This window comes from Ailuropoda melanoleuca, chromosome 15, assembly GCF_002007445.2.
Source record: "Ailuropoda melanoleuca isolate Jingjing chromosome 15, ASM200744v2, whole genome shotgun sequence".
Lineage (NCBI taxonomy): Eukaryota > Metazoa > Chordata > Mammalia > Carnivora > Ursidae > Ailuropoda > Ailuropoda melanoleuca.
This window is the reverse complement of record NC_048232.1, coordinates 72,974,481-72,998,969: the sequence shown is the minus strand read 5'-3', so window position 1 is coordinate 72,998,969 and position 24,489 is coordinate 72,974,481. Positions and strand designations below refer to the sequence as shown.

At 42.9% G+C, this 24,489-nt stretch overlaps 2 protein-coding genes across 9 annotated transcripts in view; both read right to left on the bottom strand.

Moving 5' to 3' along the window:
* The window catches only part of TXNRD1 (thioredoxin reductase 1), a 112,556-nt gene that overhangs the window by 53,515 nt on the left and 34,552 nt on the right, over positions 1–24,489 (bottom strand). For 4 of the 8 annotated variants that reach the window (XM_034643524.1, XM_034643525.1, XM_034643526.1 and 1 more), the window contains one exon: positions 11,840–11,949. In XM_034643524.1, coding sequence (XP_034499415.1) covers positions 11,840–11,949 — 110 coding nt within the window. Of the gene's footprint in view, positions 1–9,126; positions 9,235–11,839; positions 11,950–13,231; positions 13,502–24,489 lie in introns of those variants that run through there. The other 4 variants (XM_011220054.3, XM_019795541.2, XM_019795538.2 and 1 more) reach the window with 4 other exon arrangements.
* On the bottom strand, positions 1,243–3,981 carry EID3 (EP300 interacting inhibitor of differentiation 3). Its single transcript, XM_002915462.4, has one exon. The coding sequence runs from the start codon at positions 2,567–2,569 to the stop codon at positions 1,454–1,456; it is 1,116 nt and encodes a 371-aa protein (XP_002915508.1). The 5' UTR covers positions 2,570–3,981; the 3' UTR covers positions 1,243–1,453.

Below are 24,489 nucleotides of genomic sequence, written 5' to 3'. Positions count from 1 at the left end.
ATGAAACACCACTGATTCTGAAGGTCACTCTGTGACAGATTAGAAAGTGTTTGGAAACTAGAGACTAGAGAAGAAATTAACCAGGTAGATAAAGACTATAACTAGAAAGTGTTTGGAAACTAGAGACTAGAGAAGAAATTAACCAGGTAGATAAAGACTATAACTGGCTTTGTGTTTGAAATAATCTGACAAAAATATCTTCTACCTCTGAGGATACTAACATATAAGGTAATTCAATTTTTGCCCAGTTTAACATTCAAATGGAATGGTTTAAAAAAAAAAAATCTCATGATTCTCTGGTGCCATAATTTCTCACAATTCCTTATACTTGACCTCCATATTACCCTGCCTAGAATACCTTTCCTATCTTTGACCAATCCCTACTCACCTGTCAGCATGCACTTAATTGATGCCTCACCCAGAAAAAGTAGAATGTCTCTACAGTAGATAAGTTTAATCACAGGAGAAATTATTTAGAATATGGTCATCCAATCAGAAAGAACGATTACACAACATTTGCAGCAACATGGAGGGACTGGAGGAGATTATGCTAAGTGAAGTGAGACAATTATCATATGGTTTCACTCATTTATGGAATATGAGAAATAGGAAGATCCGTAGGAGAAGGAAGGGAAGAATGCAGGGGGGGTAAACAGAAGGGGGAATGAACCATGACAGACTGTGGACTCTGGGAAACAAACTGAGGGCTTCAGACGGGAGGCGGGTGGGGGACTGGGATAGGCTGGTGATGGGTATTAAGAGGGGACATATTGCATGGTGCACTGGGTGTTATATGCAAGTAATGAATCATGGAACATTGCATCAAGAACTGGGGATGTACTGTATGGTGACTAATACAACAAAATAAATATTATTTAAAAAAAAAAGAATATGGGCATCCACTCATTAATCTTACTAAGTCCTCCCTGAAATGAAGCATGACATTTAGATTTTTTTATTTACGGTAAAAACATTGCTTATTCACTGCCCTACGGATAAAGTCTTTCTTGACCATTTTACCCCCTTCCACTCTTCCCCCAACCTTATCAGGAGCCCCATCTGTCAGGAGCCCCATTTTTCAGAAGCCCCATAAAAATTCCCTGTTAACAGAGGAAGCAATGCAGTATCACAGAGCACCACAAAATTGATTTTTGGTAAATTATCAAATGCCTCTTATGAAATTCAGAGCTGATTTTTATTGATAAAGTCTTAAAGGGCATTCAAAAAATCTTCCTGCAAACATGCCAGTGAATAATTTTTAATAACAGAAGATCATGACAACCTTAAACCACCAAAAAGAATACACTGCACAGTAAAACAATTTCTGGTGTTTCTGAAAATACTTTTTCACTTTACATGAAATACAATTATGTGCTTCTGCTTGATTTTACTCTCCATTTTGAGATACTTTAGAAAAGCCACAAAATGCATCCTACACTAAGAACAAAAATCCCTAGTATGAGTTTGTGATCATAGCCTCTGAAATTTCAAAAGTTGCCACAATATTTTTCCAGTCCTGTAAACTCAAAGATATAACTCCTTGTTTCCTGCCATGAGAACTGGGATCATTTCCCTCGCCCACTTGGTTAATATTAATTGGCTCTAATATCGGCAGCCTGTCTTGATCAAGGCTTATTCTCGCAAAACCATCCCTTATAATGAAAGAAACATAAAATATATTCTCCACAGTACGAGAAAAAGAGTTTGGATCAATCACAAACTCAAAATAGGATACGGGAGTATCAGGATACTTTCGAAAGTAAGTTTGCAACAATCCCAAGATCCTTTCTACTTCTTTTTCTGTTGCTTCTTGATTATTACTCAGGTCCAACTTCCTCAGCTTTGTAGGCATATCCCCATTTTCTTCCATTTTGTGAGCTTTTTTGTGGTGTTCAAATCGGGGCTTTGGTGCAGAAGGTTTGGACTTGAATGAGCCAAAAATAAAGTGGAATGTTTCAGCTTGCAATATCCAGGAGGTTGCTTCCTTCTGTACTGTCTCCCAGAAGGAAAGAGCTATATTATCATCACAGCCACTCAATTCACCATGTTCATCATCTTCCACCCAGTTCAGACCCACAAATATAAACAGAAAGTCACAAAACGCTACTTGATTAAAAAAGCTCATATCACAGTTTAGTTGCTTTGCTTTTTCTTTACCCAAATCAGAAGCCAAAACAAGAAACTGGGCATCGAGAGCTGCTTCTCTTGTTCGGCTCACTCCATCAAACAGGACATTGGCTTCTTCGAGAGCCTCGGTTAACGAGTCGCTGGCAATGTTCACTATGTCATCACGGTTCTGCTGGACGTTACAGATGAGCTGCCGGTACTGCTTGCGGATTTCCCGCCATTTCTCCTCGTCATCCGCAAGCCCTAGGAGACTGGGGTCTATGTCAGCCTCCCCACAGCTGAGGTCGTCAGAGCAGCCATCTAGCCCCACCGCCACTTCCACCTTCATCAGTTCTTCCTCCTCATCCGCCTGCTTCACAGAGTACGCACTAGCAGCGATGGTCCCCAATGGCTCCTCTCCTTTCTCTACGCGGCCCACCAGAGAACCTTTCTCATAAGACATTCTGGCGACCGGCACACTCAGCCGACAGTCAGCCAACGGCCTTCGCAATGCTTCAGACAACAGCGGAAACTGAAGGAGGTCTGTCGGAGCTGAGGATGTCCGCCCATGCGCACTGGCGATGGCCCGGAGGCCCCGCCCCCAGCTCACTCCGGCTCCCGGCAGCCCCGCCCCAAGGAGCACAGCCCCTGCGCGTTCGTAACCAGCTCGCTGCGGCGCACAGAACGCACGCAATAATGGGCCCCTTCTCCACACTGGAATAATACCTGCTCAGGCGATAGCTATTATTTTAGCAATTACTGACAGTGTCATCTAGCTTTCAAAGAAATACCTGGTAAATCTTATGCCAAAATTGGGCGGGGGGGGGGGTGTTGGGAGCTAAAGATCCTGCGCTTAAAACATGTGCTGTCACATAGTGCAGTTAGGTCAACCTATGTTTTTCGTTCTTACTATAATTAAAAGGTAGGGTCTTTGGGGTTTTGTTTTTTTGAAAACCAAATCTGGCTATGTTGTAAACTGCCCATAAAGCCAAGCATCATGAGTTGCAGAATGTCCACCACAAAAGGCCGAATTCTCAGGGCTCATTTGCAAGGTGGCTGTTTGGAATTCATTCCGCATTACACAAATGCGTATTAGGTTAATTACCTTCACGAGCTCCCAAAAGCCAGACCCCTTCCAACCAACGGAGGAGGCGGACACCAGGCAAGGGAGTATACGAGCTAGCGCAGGGACAGAGGTGGGGGAATGTCCGGCATTACCCAAGTGACCTTTGGTTCTCCACTACCCAAGGGTGGAAGAATAAAGTGGGTACACTCTCTGCAAAAGAGCGGTTTATTTGGAAGCTTGCCAAAGACTAAAGGCCACAGACTCTGAATGGAGATAAATCTGAACCCTGAAAGGTGATTAAGGCTATGAAGATTTTAAACAATCCGATATAAGGCTATGAAAGCGAATGCTGTAAATCAAGTGACTACGTTGGAAAATTCACCCACTAGTTCACTGGGAATTCATGTACAGTTGGGACAAAGGGCTTTGCTCATCAGTCTTAGCAAAGCAAAGTATATGGAACAGTGAAGAATACATTTTGTTTTTAAAGAGAACAAATAAAGTGCACTCTCAACCCAGAAGATCAATAGCTTTTCACTTCAACACGTGCCCCTTCAATGGTGGGGGTGGGGGGGATGAAACAGAGGGAACAACACAAGGTACCTGTCAACTCGGGTTTCAAGGCACCAGGAAGTAAATTAGCCCTACATTCCTTCCTATGCATCTAGACTGGTTCATTTTCCGTCTTTAGCACAAAGTTTCTTGCAAATGCATGAACAGCACAACTTAGTATTAAATTTCTCTAAACTATTTATATTACTCTTCATCCACCACAATTTTTTTAGGATTATTTATTTATTTATTTATTTGAGAGAGAGAGTGAGGGAGCAGACCCACGTTGAGCCCCATGCAGGGCTCCATCCCACAACCTGAGCCAAAATCAAGAGCTGGAAGCCCAACTGCCTCAGCCACCCAGGCACCGCCCACCATAATTTTCTTAAGTAAAGGTATAATTCAGGGGGAAAAAATGTGCATTTTCCAAAAACACCAGGCATTATGGTTATTCATGCATATATATTATCCTGCTGTATTAGGCTGAATTTCTCTAAAGCAAGAATCTGCTGTTAAATCTTCCAAGCAAAGCTGTTTTCACAAGGATACGTTTGAGTATGCACATTGGAATGTATAAATGAATATAGATGAGAAACTTTCTTCCAGCACCTACTCTAAGTTTTGGCCCAAATGATTAATTTCACAGATTAGTAGGAAAAAATAGATCCAACACACTGAAAATAAAAGTTCACTGCTTTCCAGAAAGTCAACCTTAACTCTTCTCTGAAATAAAGAAAAAGCAAGAGAAAAACAAAGGAGGGTCCCCGTATCACCAAAGGACCATTTTTTCCTCCCCAAGTCTGGCCAATTACAAACTATTTAAATCTGTTTTAAATCTTAGATGAAAACGCCCAATTAGTTCCAAGTTCCAAAACCAAAAATGTTTGCTTTTATAGGTAACCATGTTCTTGGGAGCTTCTGATATGCTTTTCAAATTCAATAAAAGCAATTTATGAAAGAACTCCAAAAGATAAGCCAACCTTCCCACCCTAAGGTGCCTATTTTCTCCTGTCTCAGAGGAGGGAAAACAGGCAGACATCAATTTGCTCTATACAGAGCCTTTCATCTAAGAATTTCAAAATGGTTTAGAAAAATAAATTAATTCTCCCAACCTACTTATAAAGTATTACTAACACCATTCACAGGGATTTCTCAGGAGATAACAACCCACACAACTTGCTCAGAGCAAGAGAACACATCAAGGCAAGCATCATATTATTAAGTACTGATTTCCAGTGCTGAATTCATTCATTCTATGCTAGCCAGATCCCTGTCCCTAAGAACCTTGGTAACATGTAACTTATAACATCCTCAGAAAGTCATACTTGCATTATATTTTGCCTTTTTAACTCTGCCTTTAGAGCACAGGTTTAAATGTTGCCACAAACTAAAAATCTGAAGTCTAATGATTTTCCTTAATCAATTAAAAAATGGGATTTCTACACTTGTGAATACTGAAATCACTAAAGACCGATTTTCTATCCTGAAGTCCAATTACTCATAATAATTATATAAATGCAGCTTAAAAAGAAGGAACAGCAGGGGCACCTGGGTGGCTCAGTCGCTGGGCTCAAGACCCGCATCGGGCTCCCTGCTCAGAGGGAAGCCTGCTTCTTCCTCTCCCACTCCCCCTGCTTGTTTTCCCTCTCTTGCTGCAACTCTCTGCCAAATAAATAAATAAAATCTTTAAAAAAAAAAAGGAACAGCAATAAATTTCAGTTATGCCGGTAAACTTCTCTATGGATTTTAACAGAGAGCAAAAATGCACTAGTACTTCAAAGACATCACTACAGTCCACCATCCTCACTCAGTAAGGCTAGCTCAGGCAACAATGACACACAGGTTGGCCTCCAAGATAATTCAGTTCTCCTCTCCCTTTTCCTCCTTAGGCGTTGCTGCCAAGAGCTCAACATGGCCCTATATTTCCTTTCTTCTCTTCCTCAGTTTTTTCTATTTGATTTTCTAGTCCCTTTGCTCCAACTTCAGACTCATTCATTCCCAGCTCTTAGGCTCTCTCCCACAACACCTAGTGTTCAACACAAACATGATGAGATGGATGTTACAGGTTGAAGGCCTCTCTATGGCCAAATAAAAAAAGGAACTCACACAGGGTCCGTGGGATTTTTACTGCAGGATTACTTTATAAAAAATGGGCACAGAAGAGACCTCTTAGCCAAAGCCAGGGGCCAATCAGGTTTGAGTCCCACACTCTAGCAGATATGCTTATCCTGCTATTAGCTACCTCCCTGAACTTCTCTGTTCCTTCTTTCACAGCAGTTTTCTCTCCCCTCATCCTGCCAGGGTATCTATTTAATACTTAGCTGAGAAGAGTCTTACTGATAAAATTGCTAGTTTGATTTGTCCGGGTAGCAGAATGTTAGGTATATTTTCTCTCTCATCTTAATTTCCTTTAAGGTTATGATTGTGTGTATACTTTTTGCTTTGGTTGGTGTTTTAGTATTTAAGGTAAACTTTGCCATGATCAAGGCAGATACATACTTTTTTTTAAATAACCATGGACAGCAGGAGGAGGCAAACCTGGGTTCCAATCTTGACCTATTATTAGTTATTAGGGTTCTCTTAGGGAGTCGCTTAACTGCTCAGCCTCTGGTTTCCTTGTCTGAAATGGGGGAATACTACTACTTACACACCATGAAGCTACTGTAAGTATTGAATGAGGAAGCTACTGTAAGTACTGAACGAGAATTACTGACAGATCTGATAATATTTTCAATTACTGAGTACTTAGTAAGTCTAAATCATCCCAAAGATAGCAAATATTTATTAATAAACATTAGAAACTAAATAGAAAAAAAGTATACAAACCAGTAGCCTCACTCCTGCACATTGTTTTAGGACAGAAAAATATCTTAAAGGTTAAATCCATAAGGAGAAATACAGGAATATATCCCAGTATAACTAATAACAGTGAAAAGAAATTTGCCATATAATGCAACTTAAAAGCCTACTAAGGTTTCAACTAAAGGAAGTGTATATAGTCCTTTGAAGAGGTAAAACTATGTTAAATAATCTGAAGAAGGGTCTATTAAGAGTCTGAGGTTATTCTCCTGAATGGTTCCTTGGATTTCAGCAGATTCCTTAAAAAACAACAACACAGTATCCCAAAGAGGCTTCGAATAACTGTTCTATTCAAATAACATGGCTTTATTGTTAGTGAAGTAAAAGATAAAATGACAGTCAAGTCCCACAAAATAATGTGGACCCAAGCATTTAAATCCCTTAGAGTACATAAAGCCTCCACCCTTGCTTTGTGGTCCAAGTCATACACTTCACTGACACCAGAAAACCCGCTCCTGGCTGACTTACCAAGCCTCAAGAACTAACATAAACAAGGGTGTGAGTTGAAAATAGAACCTTTCAAGTTACTAGAGCAATTAGCAACACTTTTAGGACACACCTCAGAAGTCAGCAATGACCAGGAGCACCACTTTGATAGACTACAGGGAGGCAGGTACTGGCTATGTGGTTTTTTAGGCGGCAGCCTTGCAGGAACTCACACTGGAGGCCTGGGCTCAAAGCAAAACTAGTGTTGTATTAGTTTCCACTGATTTTCTTCAGAGTCTGAGTTTCCTCCTTTGTAAAATGAGTCTATTGGATGTCTTCTCTGCCACACAGAGTGGTTGTCACTCTTTATAAAAAATCATACACAAATATTTTTTGACAAATACATCTTAAATTTACACACACGCCCTATAGATGTGTTACAGAGAGCAAAGACAGTACCTAGCCCAAAGCTGAGAACACAGGTACTCAATAAATAGTAGCTAAATAAATGCACTGTGACTTCCTTCTCAACTGACCTGGACACCCCTGCATAAGACAATGAAGGTGGACAAAGCTGCTGTCATACACCTCTTTAAAATTCGGAACTGTTTATAGGCTGCCTAGAATCTCTTCAGAATATCTTAGGGATTTTTCTCAGATAGAGACAGTCCACTTTCACAGAATTGGACAACTTGTAGCTAAATACCTCACTTGAAATGAGTGTCCTCTGGCCCTACCATCATCCATTCATCCAACAAATCCTTACTGAATGCAAACTAGATGTTAAAACACACACACACACACACACGATACAAAAATAAATTTTTGTCCTAAAGGAACACACAATTTACTAGGCACAGAGGAATGCAATTCCTCTCAGCAAGCATTTCATGAATGAATGCCATTTGTCAGAGCTATGCTAGAAATACCAAGATTTGCATGGGCTCAGGCCTGAATCATGAGAACACAATCACACTGGGGAGAGAGATCAGGCATGTATCCCAATGGTAAATAACACAAAGTCAAGTGCTGGCAAGTACGAGTACAACACCGTGAACTTCACAGACAGGCCTGGATTTCATTCCTGGTTCTGCCATTTAACTAGCTGTGTAATCTAGGCATGCTCCTTATATTCCCAAGGCCTCCATTTTCTCATCTATAAAACTAGGTAATACCCCCTTTTGCACAGGACTGCTGTGAGAATTTAATTACAACAGTTCAAGTCTAATGTATACTAGACATTCAATAAATAGTAGTTATATCATTAATAGGCATGCTTGTTTAAATATTTGCTGAACTCTAATATAGACATGGGATCCTAGGCACAAAGAATAAGACTAACTCTCCACTTTTGATATGTAAGCCAAAAAATTATAATTGGCAGGATTCCTCCTTTTCCAGAGATAAGAATTCGCAGGAAAGAATGGCAAATCTGGCCTTGTACTCTAACACCGGTAGGCAGTTCGAAAAGTCGGTTTGAGTAGGAAGATCAATCAGAAACTGGAATAAAGAACTGAACAAAGGAGGGAAATTTTAGGGACTCTGGCTGCAACGACAGTCCCACTTCCAGTAGGTAAGGGAGCAGAGCAAGAGATAACCAGAAAAGCAGGTGGGCGCCAGGCCCTGGAGAAAACAGAATACCTGGCTAAGGAGTGTGCACTGTACCCTGCATGCAGATCCAAGGGCAGGGAAGGAGCAGCCAGAAGATGCCTCCAACAGCAGATGGACTGGAAGGGGAGGGAGATCAAAAAGAGAGAGACTGCTGAAGCAGTTTAGGCAAGACGAAATGAGAACTTGGAACCAACCGCCTGGGCAAAAGTTAATAGAGGCAGTGGGCTTGTATATGGGAAACAGGCCCTGGCAAGTGAATAGACAGGAGAGGCCAGAGACAATCTGAAGCCAGGACCAGCAGAATAGTGACACTAGTGTGAAAGAACAGATGAAGAGCAAAAAGTAGGTTTGTGTTGCCACTTAGCTCAAGTGGGAGGAAGAGGCATGCGGTCTCAACACAGATTCACAACTACTAAAAATTTCACTACATACATCAGCCCCAGAGAAATTTATTTGCAGTCCTAACAATCCAGGCCTCTTAAATCTCATTAGTCCTTACCCCTTACCTTCTTAGGTCACCCAGAGTCTGTTCACTTCCCTCATCTTCAAAGCAGTCCTTCCATTCTCCTCAGGCCTCGATCTTCTCTCGGCCAAAACAGGTACACCCTTAATCTCTCCAGAAGGATTATGTCAGGGGGAAGAATCACAAGAAATAAAGTTTTCTGCCAATTTTGGTAGAGTATTAAGAAAGGAAGGGGATGGCTGGAGAGTTATTAAATTACCACTCATTTCCTGATGTCTATTCGGTTAAGGGTCTGGTTTCTGGTAACTTTAGAAGCCAGGCTTGAAAGGAGGAGACCTGCTTTTGTTTAAGTGTCTACCCACACAGCCATGGACCATGGGGCCCGAGCCTCAGAGCCAACAGGATCACACCTGAGCTTCACCCACAACTGTCTCCATAATTCACCTGGATGCCAGTCAGGCACTGTTTTATGCCTGGCATCTCTCCTATTATTGCCTTGAAGAAATTAAGTCCCCTGTTGCTGGTTTTAGTCTTATCTCCCAAGACTATTATCTCAAACTATTAGTCTTAATTATGTCCTGCACTAAGTATGCCAATAAATACTTTTTCATTCTTCTCCCTTTTTCTCTCAATTTTCCAAATTCTAATTATTTACAACCAATCTTGACCAAACTACCTTATACATTAAAGTAAGTCTCAAATGTGATATTTATCCCAAGAATTATCTGAGGGAACTTGCTTAAAATAAATTAAAAGGCAGATCCTAACCCCTTCCAAAAGGTTTACTTAAGACCTCAGGTAAAGCCCAGGCATGTACGTTTAACAAGCACCCCAGGGGATTCTGTGCAGGTGGCCCACACACTAGTTTTTGAAATACACTTCCTTAAAGCAAGGTAGGTTTTGCTGCTGCTACTGTGTTTATTAAGGGGAAAGGGAGACAAAGGAAGAAACAAGAGGAGAAAGGAAAAGCAGGCATTTTAAAAGAGCTCCCTCTGCCCTATTTACGTTGCAATTAAAGTATAAAATCTTAACCTTTTTTTTAAGGTGTGGACTTTAGGATTTTAACACTAACCCTATAAACACTCAATTCTCCACTAAATAAATGCCTTTCTCCACTCAAACCCAAGGTTCCCTAAAGATTCAGAACCCACCATTTAGCCCCAAATGTGGGCAACAGCTGGAAATTCACAAAAATTTCCAATCAGTAGTCCTTACTACCTTGTGTCTCTTCTTCCATTTCTTGCTACTCATTAGAAACCAAAAATATATGATACAAAGTAGAGTGGTAAGCTTACTTAAAAGAGATGTGCGAAATGATTTTTTTTAATTTTAATTATGACTTGATGGTATACTTTTCAATCCTGGCACTTCATCTCACTAAATGTCTGAAATTAACTACAATCATATGGATTGAAAACATCAGATCATATCAATAAAGTGGATTCAAAACTTATAAAGACAGTGATTCTTTTTACTCCCACTGATGCTAAAACCAGAACCATTTGTAGAATTTATATAAAGGTCAAATGCCCATATAACTTTTTAAGTGCAAATGTATGACACAGGTGGAGAAAACAGAACAATCAGACAGAAAGTAATATGAACAGACCTTCGTCTCATCTTACTTGCAAACTAAGGTCTGACTAATACACTACACTTTAAATCAAGCTAAAAGCCTTTTTATCCTTTAATTATTTCCCATTATGTTGCCGTTTATTTTGAAGTCTATCTGCATTTCCTATTCCATTACCCATTCTTCAAAAATGGTAAATAAGATTCTTTTAGAAGAAAAGGTAGGAAATAAAAATGCAAATGAATTGTTAATATTCTTCCTCAATGCACACATATCTAAGTAGATTTTTACATTTAAGGGAGACTTCAGGTTTACTTCTAAGAAGACAATATTCATGTATGAGTTCCATTTCTTAAAAACTACATGGATACAAACAGACAAGGACAAAAAGATAATCAGCACAAATTTAAGGCAAATTTATCAATGGGATGAGATTATAAGGCTTTCTAACCTGGTAACCAACCACACCTGGTATAGAACATCGTCCAAGCTGGGCATCCTCCTAAACATACCCCGCCTCCAAGCATTTTGCCAGCGCCATAGCCAGACCCATCCACCCGACCCCACCGTGCATGGTCCTAAGGGATGTGCTTGCAACCAGCCAAAGGAAAGACTTCTTTAGCTCTCCTTTTCCTCCACCCAATTGTTAACTCTGGGCCAGAATAGAGATACCTGAAGGGAAATGAACTCACTCCAGAAGATTGCAGGTTGCTCTCCCCAGAGCCTGGGGCTTCTGGGTTTCCCTCCCAGAGAAATAAAGAGACAGATGATAGGGATGGACGAAGATAGGCATTTCCTGACGCCCTTTTCTCAGTACTTCTCCAAACGCCTCACTTTCAGCACTTTACACTGCTGCTGGATATTTTTAAGTTATCTAGATTGATTAGGAGGAGCAAAGGAAGGCAAAGTAGAAAGAAACAAATTTTCCGAACACGTGTTTTAAAAGATGAAAAGTTACATATTCCCTTCCAAGCCTCCCCAGCTCTGCACCTACCCGCCGACTCATCAACTCCCATCGACACGTGAGCGGCCCGTGTGCTTCTTTGTCGTTTTTAAGAACATGCTCCGTGTGGAGGTTCGTTCACATCCACCCTGGCCTTGAAGGGAGGGCCGCGAGCACGGCGGGCTCGGCCAGCTCATTCCCAGGGCAGGCGGGTAAAGAACGTTAATGTCCCCCACCTACCTTTAGGGTCGGACCATGGCCGCCTATCTTCCGCCGCTTCACGAACACCACGGGCACTTCGGTTTCCGAGGTCAGCTCCGAGAGCGCTCTCTCCAAACCCCTGGCGTCCTCTGCGGCACAAAAGCAGAGAGGGGCGCGGGTCAGCCCCGCCGGCCGGGCCGCGGCGGGAAATGCGCGGCAGGGGCGGGGCTTCCGCGTCCCCCACCGCCCGCCCGAGGACGCCTGCACGCCGCCCCCGGCCACACGCCGCCCCCCTCGCCCCGCGCTCCCGCCCAGCTCCCCGCACACCTGCGCGCGCTGGGCGCCGCGCCTCGGGCCGGCTCCCGGCGCCGGGGGGCCGGCCGCGCTCAAATACTGGCCGCCTAGCCCCAGCAGGCGTTCCGAATCCTGGTCAATCCCCAGTGCGCTCCGGCCTCGCACAGGAGGCTTAGGACGAGCCTCTCCGCTTCTATAAAACGCCTCCCGATGTAATCTGCCTTTGAACTCTGCATGTATACAGAATGCCAAAAGCCAACTTCCCCGTTTTCTTTGAAATCTGAAACCACGAGGCAAAATTAGGAACACTGCCCTCTTAGGGAGCTTTCATTTCAGAACCTTGAAGCCATACAGCAACACCCTGCTTGACAGGCCGGGAGCTAATGGCCCAATTTTACAAACGGGTGAACTCAGGTAAGGAGTGAGTCAGTGATGGGATTAAAAATAGACTCCAGTTACTCTAACATCATCATGCCCATTCATGAGACAGAAATCACACCAACACTCAGAAGTGCGGCTGACTGACAATAATGGCAGCTAGCACTTCTTCGGGGCTTTGCACATAGCCACACTTCATCTCCACAACTGCTCTTTTGAAAGAGGTCCCAGTGGGTCCATTTCACCCGAGTGCAAGCGGCTAGAAAGTCCAGGGGGTGCCGTGCACCCTCTTCACCGCCACCCAGCACTGCCCAGCACTGATACAGTGAGACACGCGCTGGGTCGCCCTCGCAGCCGTCCCGGTTCGGAACCTGGAGCAAGTCACGTGATTCGGAGCCTCGGTTTCCCCAGGGAGATACAGACGATTTGCCAGCCCAGGATTTTCGGGGATTAAAGGATGCGAAAATTTAAGAGACCTATTTCAATCGTGATACTCCCTTAGTGCTGTCGAGGATCTGTCAGTCTACTCGTCACATTATCATCTACGCTCCGATACTTGTGCAGCAAGGAACGATACAAACACTCGTTTTTCCACATTTCTGCACACGGTCTCTAGAGCTAGCGGAAGGAAGCCACCAGCCGACCGGGGCCGGCCGGTCTCACCCACCCCAGGCTAAGCTTTCATCGACCCACGCGCAACAGTGAACGCGGCCAAGAAGCTCGCCGCCTTAGAAAAGCTTCACCCCTACTCAGACACACCTCAAACCATCCCCCCTTTCCGCGATCCAAAGCGCACCCGGCAGGAGGCTGCCCCTGTCTCCGGCCTCACAGCCCAGAGACTCGGAGCTCTGCCCGGTTTCCGCGAACCCACCGCTGTTGTGACCCCGAGCGCCGGGGCACCAGGCTCTTCTGGCCGGCGGCCCCCCGCCTTCCGCTCCGAGGCGCTGCGGACTGCTGCAAAGCGAGGGGAAAGGGTGGCGGGCTCCCCGCGGCCACCAGAAGCCACGCCCTGCTCGGAGCGGGCGGGGCCGGTAGCCAGAGTCAGAATGACAAAGCAGAAATCCACTCCCGTGCAGCCCTGCCGACTACGCCGACGGGCTTGGCAGAGTGGGACCTCCTAATTGGGTGACACCACATCCTCTTCCTGCTCGTAGCGCCCCCAACCCGAGAAAAGAGCAAAAACAATGTGAGGAATGTTTGGAACCTGAACCCAAAGAAGAGTGTTTTAACCCAACAAAACTGGGCTATGCCCTTAGGCAGTGACTCCGGAACTCTGCTGCCCATTGTAATCACGAGAGGCCCTTTAAAAATACTGACGCCTCGTTCCCACTCCCAGACATTCTGAGGTAATGGGTATTGGGTGCGACCTGGGCATCTGAGGTTTGGTTGTTTTTTTTTTTTTTTTAACTCCCTGGGTGATTCTAGTGAACAGCAAAGTTTGGGACCCACTGCCCTAAGGTTATGGATTAGTCAGTCTGGTAATTCCCTAAAGGAAATTATCAGGCATTTAAAAGAAACATCTAACTTATCCCGGTAATCCTGAAAAGTGACAAATTCTCACCAACACATAGCTTCCTCTTGTATCCTTCTTCCTTAACCCACTCAGGTTTTGGTTTGTTGTGTTTGTTTTAGGGAAAACAGTGTATTTGACTCCAGCCTTGCCAAACCACCTGCAGCTGCCCAAGTGAGCCATGCTCTCTCATACTTCCTGCTCTTACTCATATTCTTACTCAGCACCTTGCATCAGTAGGTAGCTACGAATATTTGCTGAATAAATGAATGAATGAATGAATGAATGAACGTCTCCCCCACTTCTTTAGATACTGGCGGACTGAAGCACCCTGGGGTGAAGGATTGTTGGTTTCTTAAGGCTGCAAGCAGCCACACCTTCTCTGAAGTGGCAGGCAACCACGATTTGCTCCTGTGGGTCCACTCCAAAGCATAAGTATATAGCCCCTCAGCTTCTGAATACGCGTGCCCTTGTGCAAACACACACACACACATACACACACACAGAGCATACATAAATGGGCACTTTCCCCGCAGGTTTGTTGTAGGCCTAAGCGCACACCTCACCTCTTCTGGGGTCCTTCAAACAGAGTTCGGGTCTAGCACAGGTGTTCAGTAAACAATGTGATTTAAGGAACAAAGGATGAATAATGAGAGGGCAAAAAAGCCAGGACTCCAAGGTAGAAAACAATATTTCCTCCTGGCTGCTGGGCCCAGCTCTGTTAGTTTTATATACCTTAGCTCATTTAATTTACACAATAATGACCTATGAATCAGGGTCATAAACTCTTCATTCCTAAAATATATAGAAACTACAGCTTCCGTCAAAGGTATGTCTCAAGATAGAGAGGGACTGTAAAATCATTTAACTTGAAATAATGTGCTGAAAGCAAGTGATAAGGATTGATTTCTATGAGCCTCATATGATAGGTCAGAGTTGCCATAGTTCATATCTTCTAACAAAATATCAGAAAAGGTATTTTAACTTCACACTGTTCTTTAGTGAGCAACTTACAGCACCAATATCTAGAGTAGCTCCATGTAGTTTTTTTTTTAAGTTAAAAAAAATCACCATTTTTTGAAACCTTCACTTTTCTTTCAAACCTTTCTTGAAGCAGTTGAGGACCAGATGCTTGTCACAAAATACAGAGAACTCTTTAGTTATACTTAGTTTCTGGGTAGTGGAAGAAGTGCTTCGTCTCCCACCATTTCTCATCATGCAGCATTTGTTTTAGACATAACTCTAACATCTCTTAACTAAACTCATGTTATTCTGGATGCCTAAAATAAGCTTCTCTCCCTAAGGCCTACTCCTTCAAAGTTCATCTGAAATGTCATGTCCTCTAGGAGGCCTTCCCTGATTCCCACCCAATGTTGATAGCTCCTTCCCTATTCTGGGATCCCAAATACCTAAAAATAATTATAAATCATGTAAATTCAAGAGGGCTTTGGGAACACAAACCCTTGTTTGATTTATTTTATCTTCCCAGAACCTGCTATATATAGTAAGTTACTCAGGAAAGGCTGGAAAAGACCCTCGATGTTCCTGAGCTCTCCTGTAAGCACACTATAAACAGATTTAACTGATCGAGGGTCCTATTGCATTACACTACTATTCCTCCTATAACAAGTTTCTCTCACACACATGTACACCACACTGAGCTAGAACAATCTTTCTGACCCTCAAATCTTCTCTTCTCAAAACTTGTAGCTCTCTAGGACCCTCAAAATAAAGTCCAAACTCCTCAATTGTACTGACTTGGCAAGGCCCACCCTTGTTAAACCTAGCTGTCCACATATTCTGTACCCTACTTATACAGAAAAACATTGCTGGAGAAAACACAGAAATTCCAAAGTAAATATTTCATACTTATTCCTCTTTTCTCAAACCTCTAATACACCTACACCTTGCCATTAACTCATGACCTGCTTTCTACTTTAATAGAATCAATTTCCTTATTGACTGTTCTGTCTAAACTCCCTCCCATTTTCTTCTCAATCACCAAGCTGCCATATTCTCTACCTTCATCCCTGTTTTAATGAAGGCTGACTTCACTTGTGTGCAGATTCTCATTTCTTCTCAATAACTTCACTCCTGAAATTAGCCTGTCTGGCATCATCTGTTTCTTGTTCTCTGCCTGATCATTCCATCATCACATACACTGTAGTTTTCCCATTAAAAAAAAAAAAAAAGCCCCCCCAGGATCCCATGTGCCTAACCCCCATAGTTACCACCCCATTTCATTGTTCCCCTTCATAGAGGGGAAAAACTGTTTTGAAAGAATTCTTTGTACCCTGAAGAAAAAGAAAATAGGGTACAGAAGTCAGGAAAGATCTAAAAATATGGCACTTGAGCAGAGACCAGAGCGAAAGGAGGGAGAAAGAATTAAGAGGGGGTAAATCTTTCTAAGCAGAAGAAACAGGAAGTACTAAAATCCTAAGCTGGGAGCCTGCTTGACTTGTCCAAAACTCTGCAAGGGAAGCAGTATGTCTAAAGCTCAGTGAACAAGGAAGAATGTGGTAGAAAATGAAGCCAGAGTAGTAGCCAGGAGTCAGAACCCAAAGGTCATAGGACTTGGGATTTCATTCTAAATGTGATAAGAAGCCAAAGTGTCACAAGAGAGGACAGGGAAATAATCTAGTTTGTGTCTTAAAAGGATTGCTCTGCTGTGTGGAGAACAGGCTAAGGCGATAGGGACTTGGAATGGAGGAGCGCAGACCAGCTAGGAAGTTGCTGTGGTAGTCCATGCTAGAGATGATGAAGGCTTGCATTAGGGGCTAAGAAGAGATATTTGAAGGTAAAGCTCATAAATTTTACAGGTGGGTAAAATGAGGAACATATAAGGAGGAGAAGACTCAATGATGACTCCAGAGTTTTAGCCTTGGCAACTGGGTAAATGGGGTTTGGGACAAATCCACAGTGCGGCTTGAGAGACCTGATGTTATCCAAATGGGGATGCTGAGTAGGCAGCTGGTATGCAAATCTGGAGTTCAGGGGGGAAGTCAGAGCTAGAAATAATAATCTGGGAGTCAAATATAAAAGATATTTAATGCCATGTATATCAGTCAGGGTTCTCCAGAGAAACAGGACCAATAGATTATAGAGAAAGAAAGAGAGAGAGAAACAAACTGGCTCTCAGGATTGTGGGGGTTGGCAAGTCCCAAACCTACAGGACAGGCCAACAGGCTGGAAATGCCAGCAGTCTTAATGTTGCAGTCTTGAGTCTCAGGCAGTCTCAATTTCTTCAAGAGACCTCAATCTTTTCTCTTAAGGCCTTCAGCTAATTGAATGAAGCCCGCTGGCATTAACGGAGAGTAATCTGCCTCATTCAAAGTCTACTGTTTTCAATGTTAATCACATCAGAGAATATCTTCACAGCGACATCTACCCTGGTGTTTGGCCAAACAACAGGGCACCATAAAATCATCCATCACACAAGGGACTAGATGAAATGACCCAGGGAGTTAATATATTTAAAGAAATGAAGACGGTCAGGACTGAACCCTGGCAGAATGCAAAAGAGGAGAAGAGTCCAGCAAAGGAGCCTGAGAAGAAACTGGAAGGAGGTAGGAGGAAAACCAAGAGAATGTGGGGTCTCAGAAGCCAGCGAAGAATTGCTCCCCAAAGGAGGGAGACCAACTACATCAAGTACTGCTGAGAAATACTCCAAGATGAAAACAGAGTCATGGACATAGTTGCTGATTTTCATGAAAATGAGGGAGGAAAGAAAGCCTGATTAGAGGAGGTTCAATGAGAAACAGAAAAAAGGACATGGAGGTAGTGAGGATAGCCAACTCTTTCAAGAAATTTTGCTATAAAAACAAAAAAGTGGGAAAGTAGCTGAAGAGGGATGTAGGATCAAGGAAGGTGTTTTGTTTAGTTTTGTCTAAGAAGGAAATTATTATAGCATGTATTTATACTTGAAAAACCAATCTCGTAGAGGGAAATCTGGCAATTTTCTAAGAGGAAAGGAGGGCGAGGAGGTCATTACAGAGGCAAAGTCCTTTGAATATGCATCTATGATGCAGCATGGACTTCAGTCCAACCCAGGCTCTATCAGTGACTACACTGTCCAGTTACTCAGCCTCTCAGCTCCCCCATCCCCCTACAAGACCCTCTGTGGTCCTTCTACCTCTCTACCTCACCCAAACCTGCCCTCCATCTCTACACCACAGCCATTAGCCTTTTTTCAGTCTCTTTAATTACCTAACCACAGGGCTTTGCTAGCTCCCAATCATTGAGCAGATCTAAGTTCAAGCAAGTCTTCCTTGAGGAAGCCATCACATAGGTCACATCGCCCTATGAAAGCTCCTGTGTTACCATGTATTCTTTCTGCTCCCTACTTATCACAATTGTAATTACATTTTTATTGATGATTATTTTGATCCGTGTCAGCCTCCCACAAGGACAGCACAGTTCAACAGAATTTCTATGATGATAGAAATGTTCTGTACCAGCACTGTCCAACCCAACTACTGTCCAACCAGCACTGTCCCACTAACCACATGTGACTATTGAGCACTTAAAATATGTCTAGCACAATTGTGCATCTGATGCTTTTATTTTATTTAAGTTTAATTTTTCTAAATGTAGGTTGCCCCATGTAGGCAGGGTCCAGGATTATTTGTGCTCACCACAGTGTTCTCTGTACTTAAAACAGTGCCCACACATCACACATACGAATTGCTCAATAAATATTTCTTGAAAAACTCAATCTATAAAATGGGGATAATACTAGTTAATTTGTAGATTCCATCTTTTCCATAGAGAAAAGGAAAAAAGACTTTACATGGCAACTCTCGGAGGTTCTCAGTCCTCCTACGAAAATGAATTTGTCCTTTAAGTTAGAATTTGATCTATCCCGGAGGGTAGTGGGGAAAATAAATGAGAACTTATTGAGTGGTCTGGATGAAACAGCATCTGTGGTATGCCTAGGAGTGTGCCTGGAACATAGTAGGTACTCAAAATGTGGTTGTCCGTTAACTTCAAATAGAGAAAGCAAATAATGGTATGGAAAATTGGGGAAGGCCTCACAAAGTAAGTGATATTTGAACACTATCTTGAGGAATAATGAAGGTAGAAGTAATAGGAGTGGGAGAAATGCCTGAGAATGTTTCAGGGCTTGCCAAAAAAAACCCGAGGTATAGAAAGGATAATTATCTTGCCCACGGCCACCTAAATAACACTTGGCAGAGCTGAGACTAACCCTCAGTCCTTGGCAATCGCCACGATGCTGTTCTACCTCTCGAACAGAATTTTTTCTAGGCAGAGAGCAATGCATACAAAGACACAGTCGTGGGAAAGAAATGGTGTGTTTCTGCGTGAGATGCCGAAGCAGAAGGGGAGATGAAACTACAAATATATGTTGGGTTCACTTTGCGGTTCACAAGGCAGCTAAGCGTCTGGTTCTTTTCCCTACATTCTCAGTTAATCCTCAAAAATCGTCTAAGAATTACACCATATTAAAAATTAGAAACTGAAATTTCAGGACCTTGAGAATCTTGTCAAAGGTCACAAAACAGGTATGTTGGAGTTAGGATATAAATCCAGGTGTGCCTATCCCCAAATCCATTGTTTGCCTTACAATTCAATAATATATATTGAGGTAGGACCCAAAAAGACACAAAAGCAACATGCTGTAGGGACAAAAACAAAACAAATCAACAAGCCAAAGTCCATTAACCTCCTGACAAAAGCTCAGGGTGGACTTCATCCTTGAACCATCCACCCTGAAAATGTCAAAATCCCGCTTGGGCATCATGATCTTTCTGATACCTTCTCTGATCAAACACACACCTAGTCACTCTTTTATCTCTTACATCAATCTACATTAGAACTTTTTACACGTCTGCCGTGCTTAGAAGGGTCACTTGTTGAGCACCTCTGTGCCAGGAGCTTTACACGTTCTCGTTAATCACTGTAAAAACCCTCTGCGATGTGTGTTACCATTTCCATTTGCAGACAAGGAAAGCAGGGTTAAGTGAGTGGCCCAAGTGAGGGCTGACAGAGCTAGTGCAGGACTGACGTCTCACACCCTTCTCTCTCTGCTATGGTATTTTTCACCTGAGGGCCTGGTGTTTGTTGCCCCAGTAGTTGACAACAGTGCCTTTCCCACAGAAGTTCGCACTTGAGGTTTGAATTCAACTGACACTACGGCAGGCTTTCAAATGTTCACGAAGTAGAGAAGAGAGTCCAAAGTGTTCTGGTAAACCAGCTTTGAGGGGGAAGCCTGAATTTGTAGCATTTGCCAATTTCTGTGGCATAAATACTCCCACTTCTGCTGATTTCAGGCTATCAACCTGCTTGCAGAATCCCTCAGTGTTTAACAATGGAGCAGCTCCAGCACAACCCCTAAGGGCTCAAGGTCATCAGGTAGGAGCTCTTTCCCCTCCTACATCTCTTCACTGCAGTTCTCTATTCTTAGACTTCACTGCAATCTCAGAAGGCTAAGTAAGGATTATTCTACCCCTGCTTAAGCACACCTTTACCCCACAACCTATTCCAATTCCCACGTTCCTTAAATGTCCTCTCCCTATCTTCTATCCAGGACTATTCAAGCCCTTGTGCCTTCAAACACCCCCAGATCTCTTTTGTAAATAACTGACCCTACAGCCTCATTCAGCTTTCCACTGACAAGCAGTGTGGCCCAATAGTCGGGAACCTCCTCTGAAGTCACATTACCTGGCTCTTCTGCCGGCAAGATGCATGCCCTCAGGCAAGTTCTGTTCCCTCTCTGTTTACTCATCTGTCAAATGGGATAAATACAGCACCTACACCTCATGGGGTGGCAACGGGAATCAGATGAGTAAGTATGTAAAGGGCTCAGAATGTGGTAGGTATTCAATATCTGAGTTACTATCATCTACGCACAGTGTAAATCTAGGAAGACCACAGAGTGGTTAAGAGTTTGGATTTCCTCCTTTGACAAATTATTCACAGTAACCATCAACAATGTGTTACATGAGACGCTATTCAAAACTTAATTCAAGGGCAACCTATTCATCTTTCTTTTAATTAGCAATCTATGGCTAAGCACGCCATTTTCCCACAGTTATCTATCCTCATTACTCAGAACTTGTTCTTTATCTGCAGGAAGAAAAATGTAATTTCCTTAAACAACTTGCTAAAAGAAATCGAAAGGACATGAGGAACTGCTAAAAGAATCAAACACGTGCATCTCAAATTGCATGCCCGTACACACAAAATGTACACACGCTTGAGCACGTGGAAAGAGTCCCCTCCTGCGCTCCATTTGTTTTAGGTCTCTCAGTATGTCATTCCAATTCTAGAGGAAAGAAAATGTCTTAAATGCAGAAAACCACCGGCTAGCAGAACCTCAGGAGACACAAGATCTCTTGAAGTCAACTCTCAGATGTCTCATCTGAAGAAACTGGAGATCAGCCACCCTTACCACCAGCCAAGGGGTTGTGTGAGTATTAATTAATAGTGGTAAGTAGCTTTTAGATCCTACAGATGAAAGAAGAGCCATACAGTTTATTACCATTGTTAACGTCTAAATTCTTAAACCCTATTAGGTAGTTAATACTAAGAACATCTGCCTCTGGGACGCCTGGGTGGCTCAGTCAGTTAAGCGTCTGCCATCAGCTCAGGTCATGGTCTGCCATCAGCTCAGGTCATGATCGCAGGGTCCTGGCACTGAGTCCTGCATCAGCTCTGTGCTCAGCAGGGAGCCTGCCTCTCCCTCTGCCTGCTGCTCCCCCTGCTTGTGCTCTTTCTCTCTCTCTCTGACAAACAAATAAATAAAATCTTTATTTAAAAAAAAAAAAGCCGAAGAAGAACATTCGTCTCTAATTTTCCCAGGCACCCGAATTCTAGAATCCCAAGACAGTTGATGACTACAAGTCATTGGTGGAGGGCTACTGTCACCTCATGAAGTGGCCTTGGATCTTCCTAGATGGCAACTAATCATCCAGACCCTGATTTGAAAGGAGAGTGATCTATGTCTCATTTATAACCATAGATGTATTACGACCAACTTTTCCACCATAAAGACAAATGAGAACACTGTAGTTCTCCACCAAAATATTTCTGACCTTTTTATCTACGGATTTACAATATCTATAATAATCTTTCAATAATCTCAGAAACTCTTTGAGGCTGCGTTGCAAAGGACAAGGGTGGACTACCTCCTACCCCCCTTAATTAAGTCAGGTTCAATGTTAACCATTAAGTGAGGTAACTAGGCCTCCAGTTCAGTCATTATTCAGTCACTGACCTTTCTAGGCCACAAAGTATTTTCCAGCTCACTACCATCATTTAATGACCATAGCAGGGTGCCTCTATACTTAGGATTTAAATAGGAGACAAATGCACGGTTTATATGGAAATTATTATACTAATCTTCAGATGAACCAACCTCAGCTATTCTTCAGGCAAAACCAAGATGTTATTAGCATCACTAACTGGACTCTTGATTCTTAACTGTGCACTTGACTCCCAAAATAAAGGTTTCATTTCCCTATCACCTTTCAGCATATATATGGCTAAGTGACTAAATTCTGATCAATAAGACATAAGCAAACTGTCAAGTGCAACTTTCAGGAAATGTTCTTAAACAGAAAGGACAAGTCCTCCTTCAGCTCTTCTTTCAACCGATGGCTGAAGTTTGGACCCCCATCTTGGAATATAAGAGGGAAGACAAATGCTGAGGAGTGTGGAACATGAACACAGGAGGACTCAACATTGGATCAAGCACTGTGGAGTATCATACAAGCCCTGGACAGGCTACGCTATCTAGACTTCTTTTAGATGAGAGAGAAATAAGCTTTTTTTTTTTTTTTTTTTAAGATTTATTTATTTGAGAGAGAGGGAGTGCAAGAGAGAAGCGAGCAGGGGGAGGGGCTGAAGGAGAGGGAGAAGCAGGCTCTATATTGAGCAGACAGCCCGACATAAGGCTTGACCCCAGGACCCTGGGATCATGACCTGAGCCAAAGGCAGATGCTTAAGCAACTGAGCAACACAGGCACCCTGAGAAATAAGCTTATATCTAGTATAAACACTGTTATTTTGGGTTTGCTGTCACATGTGGCCTAACCAAATCCTAACTAAAACACTTACATTACATTAGGGGAAACGCATTTACATTATAGGAATTTTAAAAGATATATAAATAAAGCAAGGGAAGAAAAAAAAGTCAGTCATTCAGAATCTCACCATCTGGATACAATCAAGATCTAAGTTTCTTGTTTCACTCCACAGACTTTCTTCACCTCACCGAAGATTAAACCCTCCCAAATCTGTATCTCCCGCTCATCCAGACCTATACACCTACTAGCCTATATATCCACATTGGACAATCATAACATGTCCAAAACCAAATTCATCATCTTCCCTAGTCTAAATCCTGTCTTCTCTCCCAGTGAATGCTACCACCACCATCCTCCATTCTTCACTGCAGAATTCGAAGCAGCATGTCTGACTTCTCCCTCTACGTCATCCTACACTGGATTATGACTGTCTCCCTTGTTAAAACTTCCCCTCAAAAAACAAACAAACAAACAAACAAACAAAACTTTTCTCTGGGGCACCTGGGTAGCTCAGTTGGTTAAGTGTCCAACTCTTGATTTCGGCTCAGGTCCTAATGGCAGGGGGGTGGCCCCGAGCTCAGCATGAAGTCTGCTTGAGATTCTCCCTCCCTCCCACTCCCTCTGCCCCTCCCTCTTTCAAATAAATAAATAAATAAAATCTAAAAAAAAAAAAAAAGCAACAACCTTTCCCTGACAAAAAACCAGATCTTATTCACCTGTATTTCCTCAGTGCCTATTGCACTAGCAAGATAGATGTACCAATATTTGAGGCATTATTCATATCTTGTGTATTTCTTTCTAGTCCTTTTACTATATTTTAAAAGCAAGATGGGAGTATTCTATAAAAACTATTTTTTTTTAAAGATTTTATTTATTTATTTGACAGAGAGAGACAGCCAGCGAGAGAGGGAACACAAGCAGGGGGAGTGGGAGAGGAAGAAGCAGGCTCTTAGTGGAGGAGCCCGATGTGGGGCTCGAACCCAGAATGCCGGGATCATGCCCTGAGCTGAAGGCAGACACTTAACCACTGCGCTACCCAGGTGCCCCTATAAAAACTATTTTAAACTCTTTTCTTTTTCATTAAACATTATAGTATAGAAAATTTCCCCATGCTATTAAAAACTCTATGAGTCTTTTTTTTAAGATTTATTTTGTCTGTTTGTTTGTTAGAGAGAGAGCACAAGCAGGGGGAGCAGCAAGCAGAGGGAGAAGCAGACTCCCTGCTGAGCAAGGAGCCCGATGTGGGACTCGATCCCAGGACCCTGGCATCATGACCTGAGCCAAAGGCAGATGCTTAACCAACTGAACCACCCAGGCATCCCTCTGTGAAACTTTTTTAATGGCTTTATGATATTACATGAGCTAGCAACTACTCCTAAGCACTGACTGTGTGCCATGAAGAGTGCTAGGCATTTTACATACACCCTCATTAGATCCCCAACTTTACAGATGAGGAAACA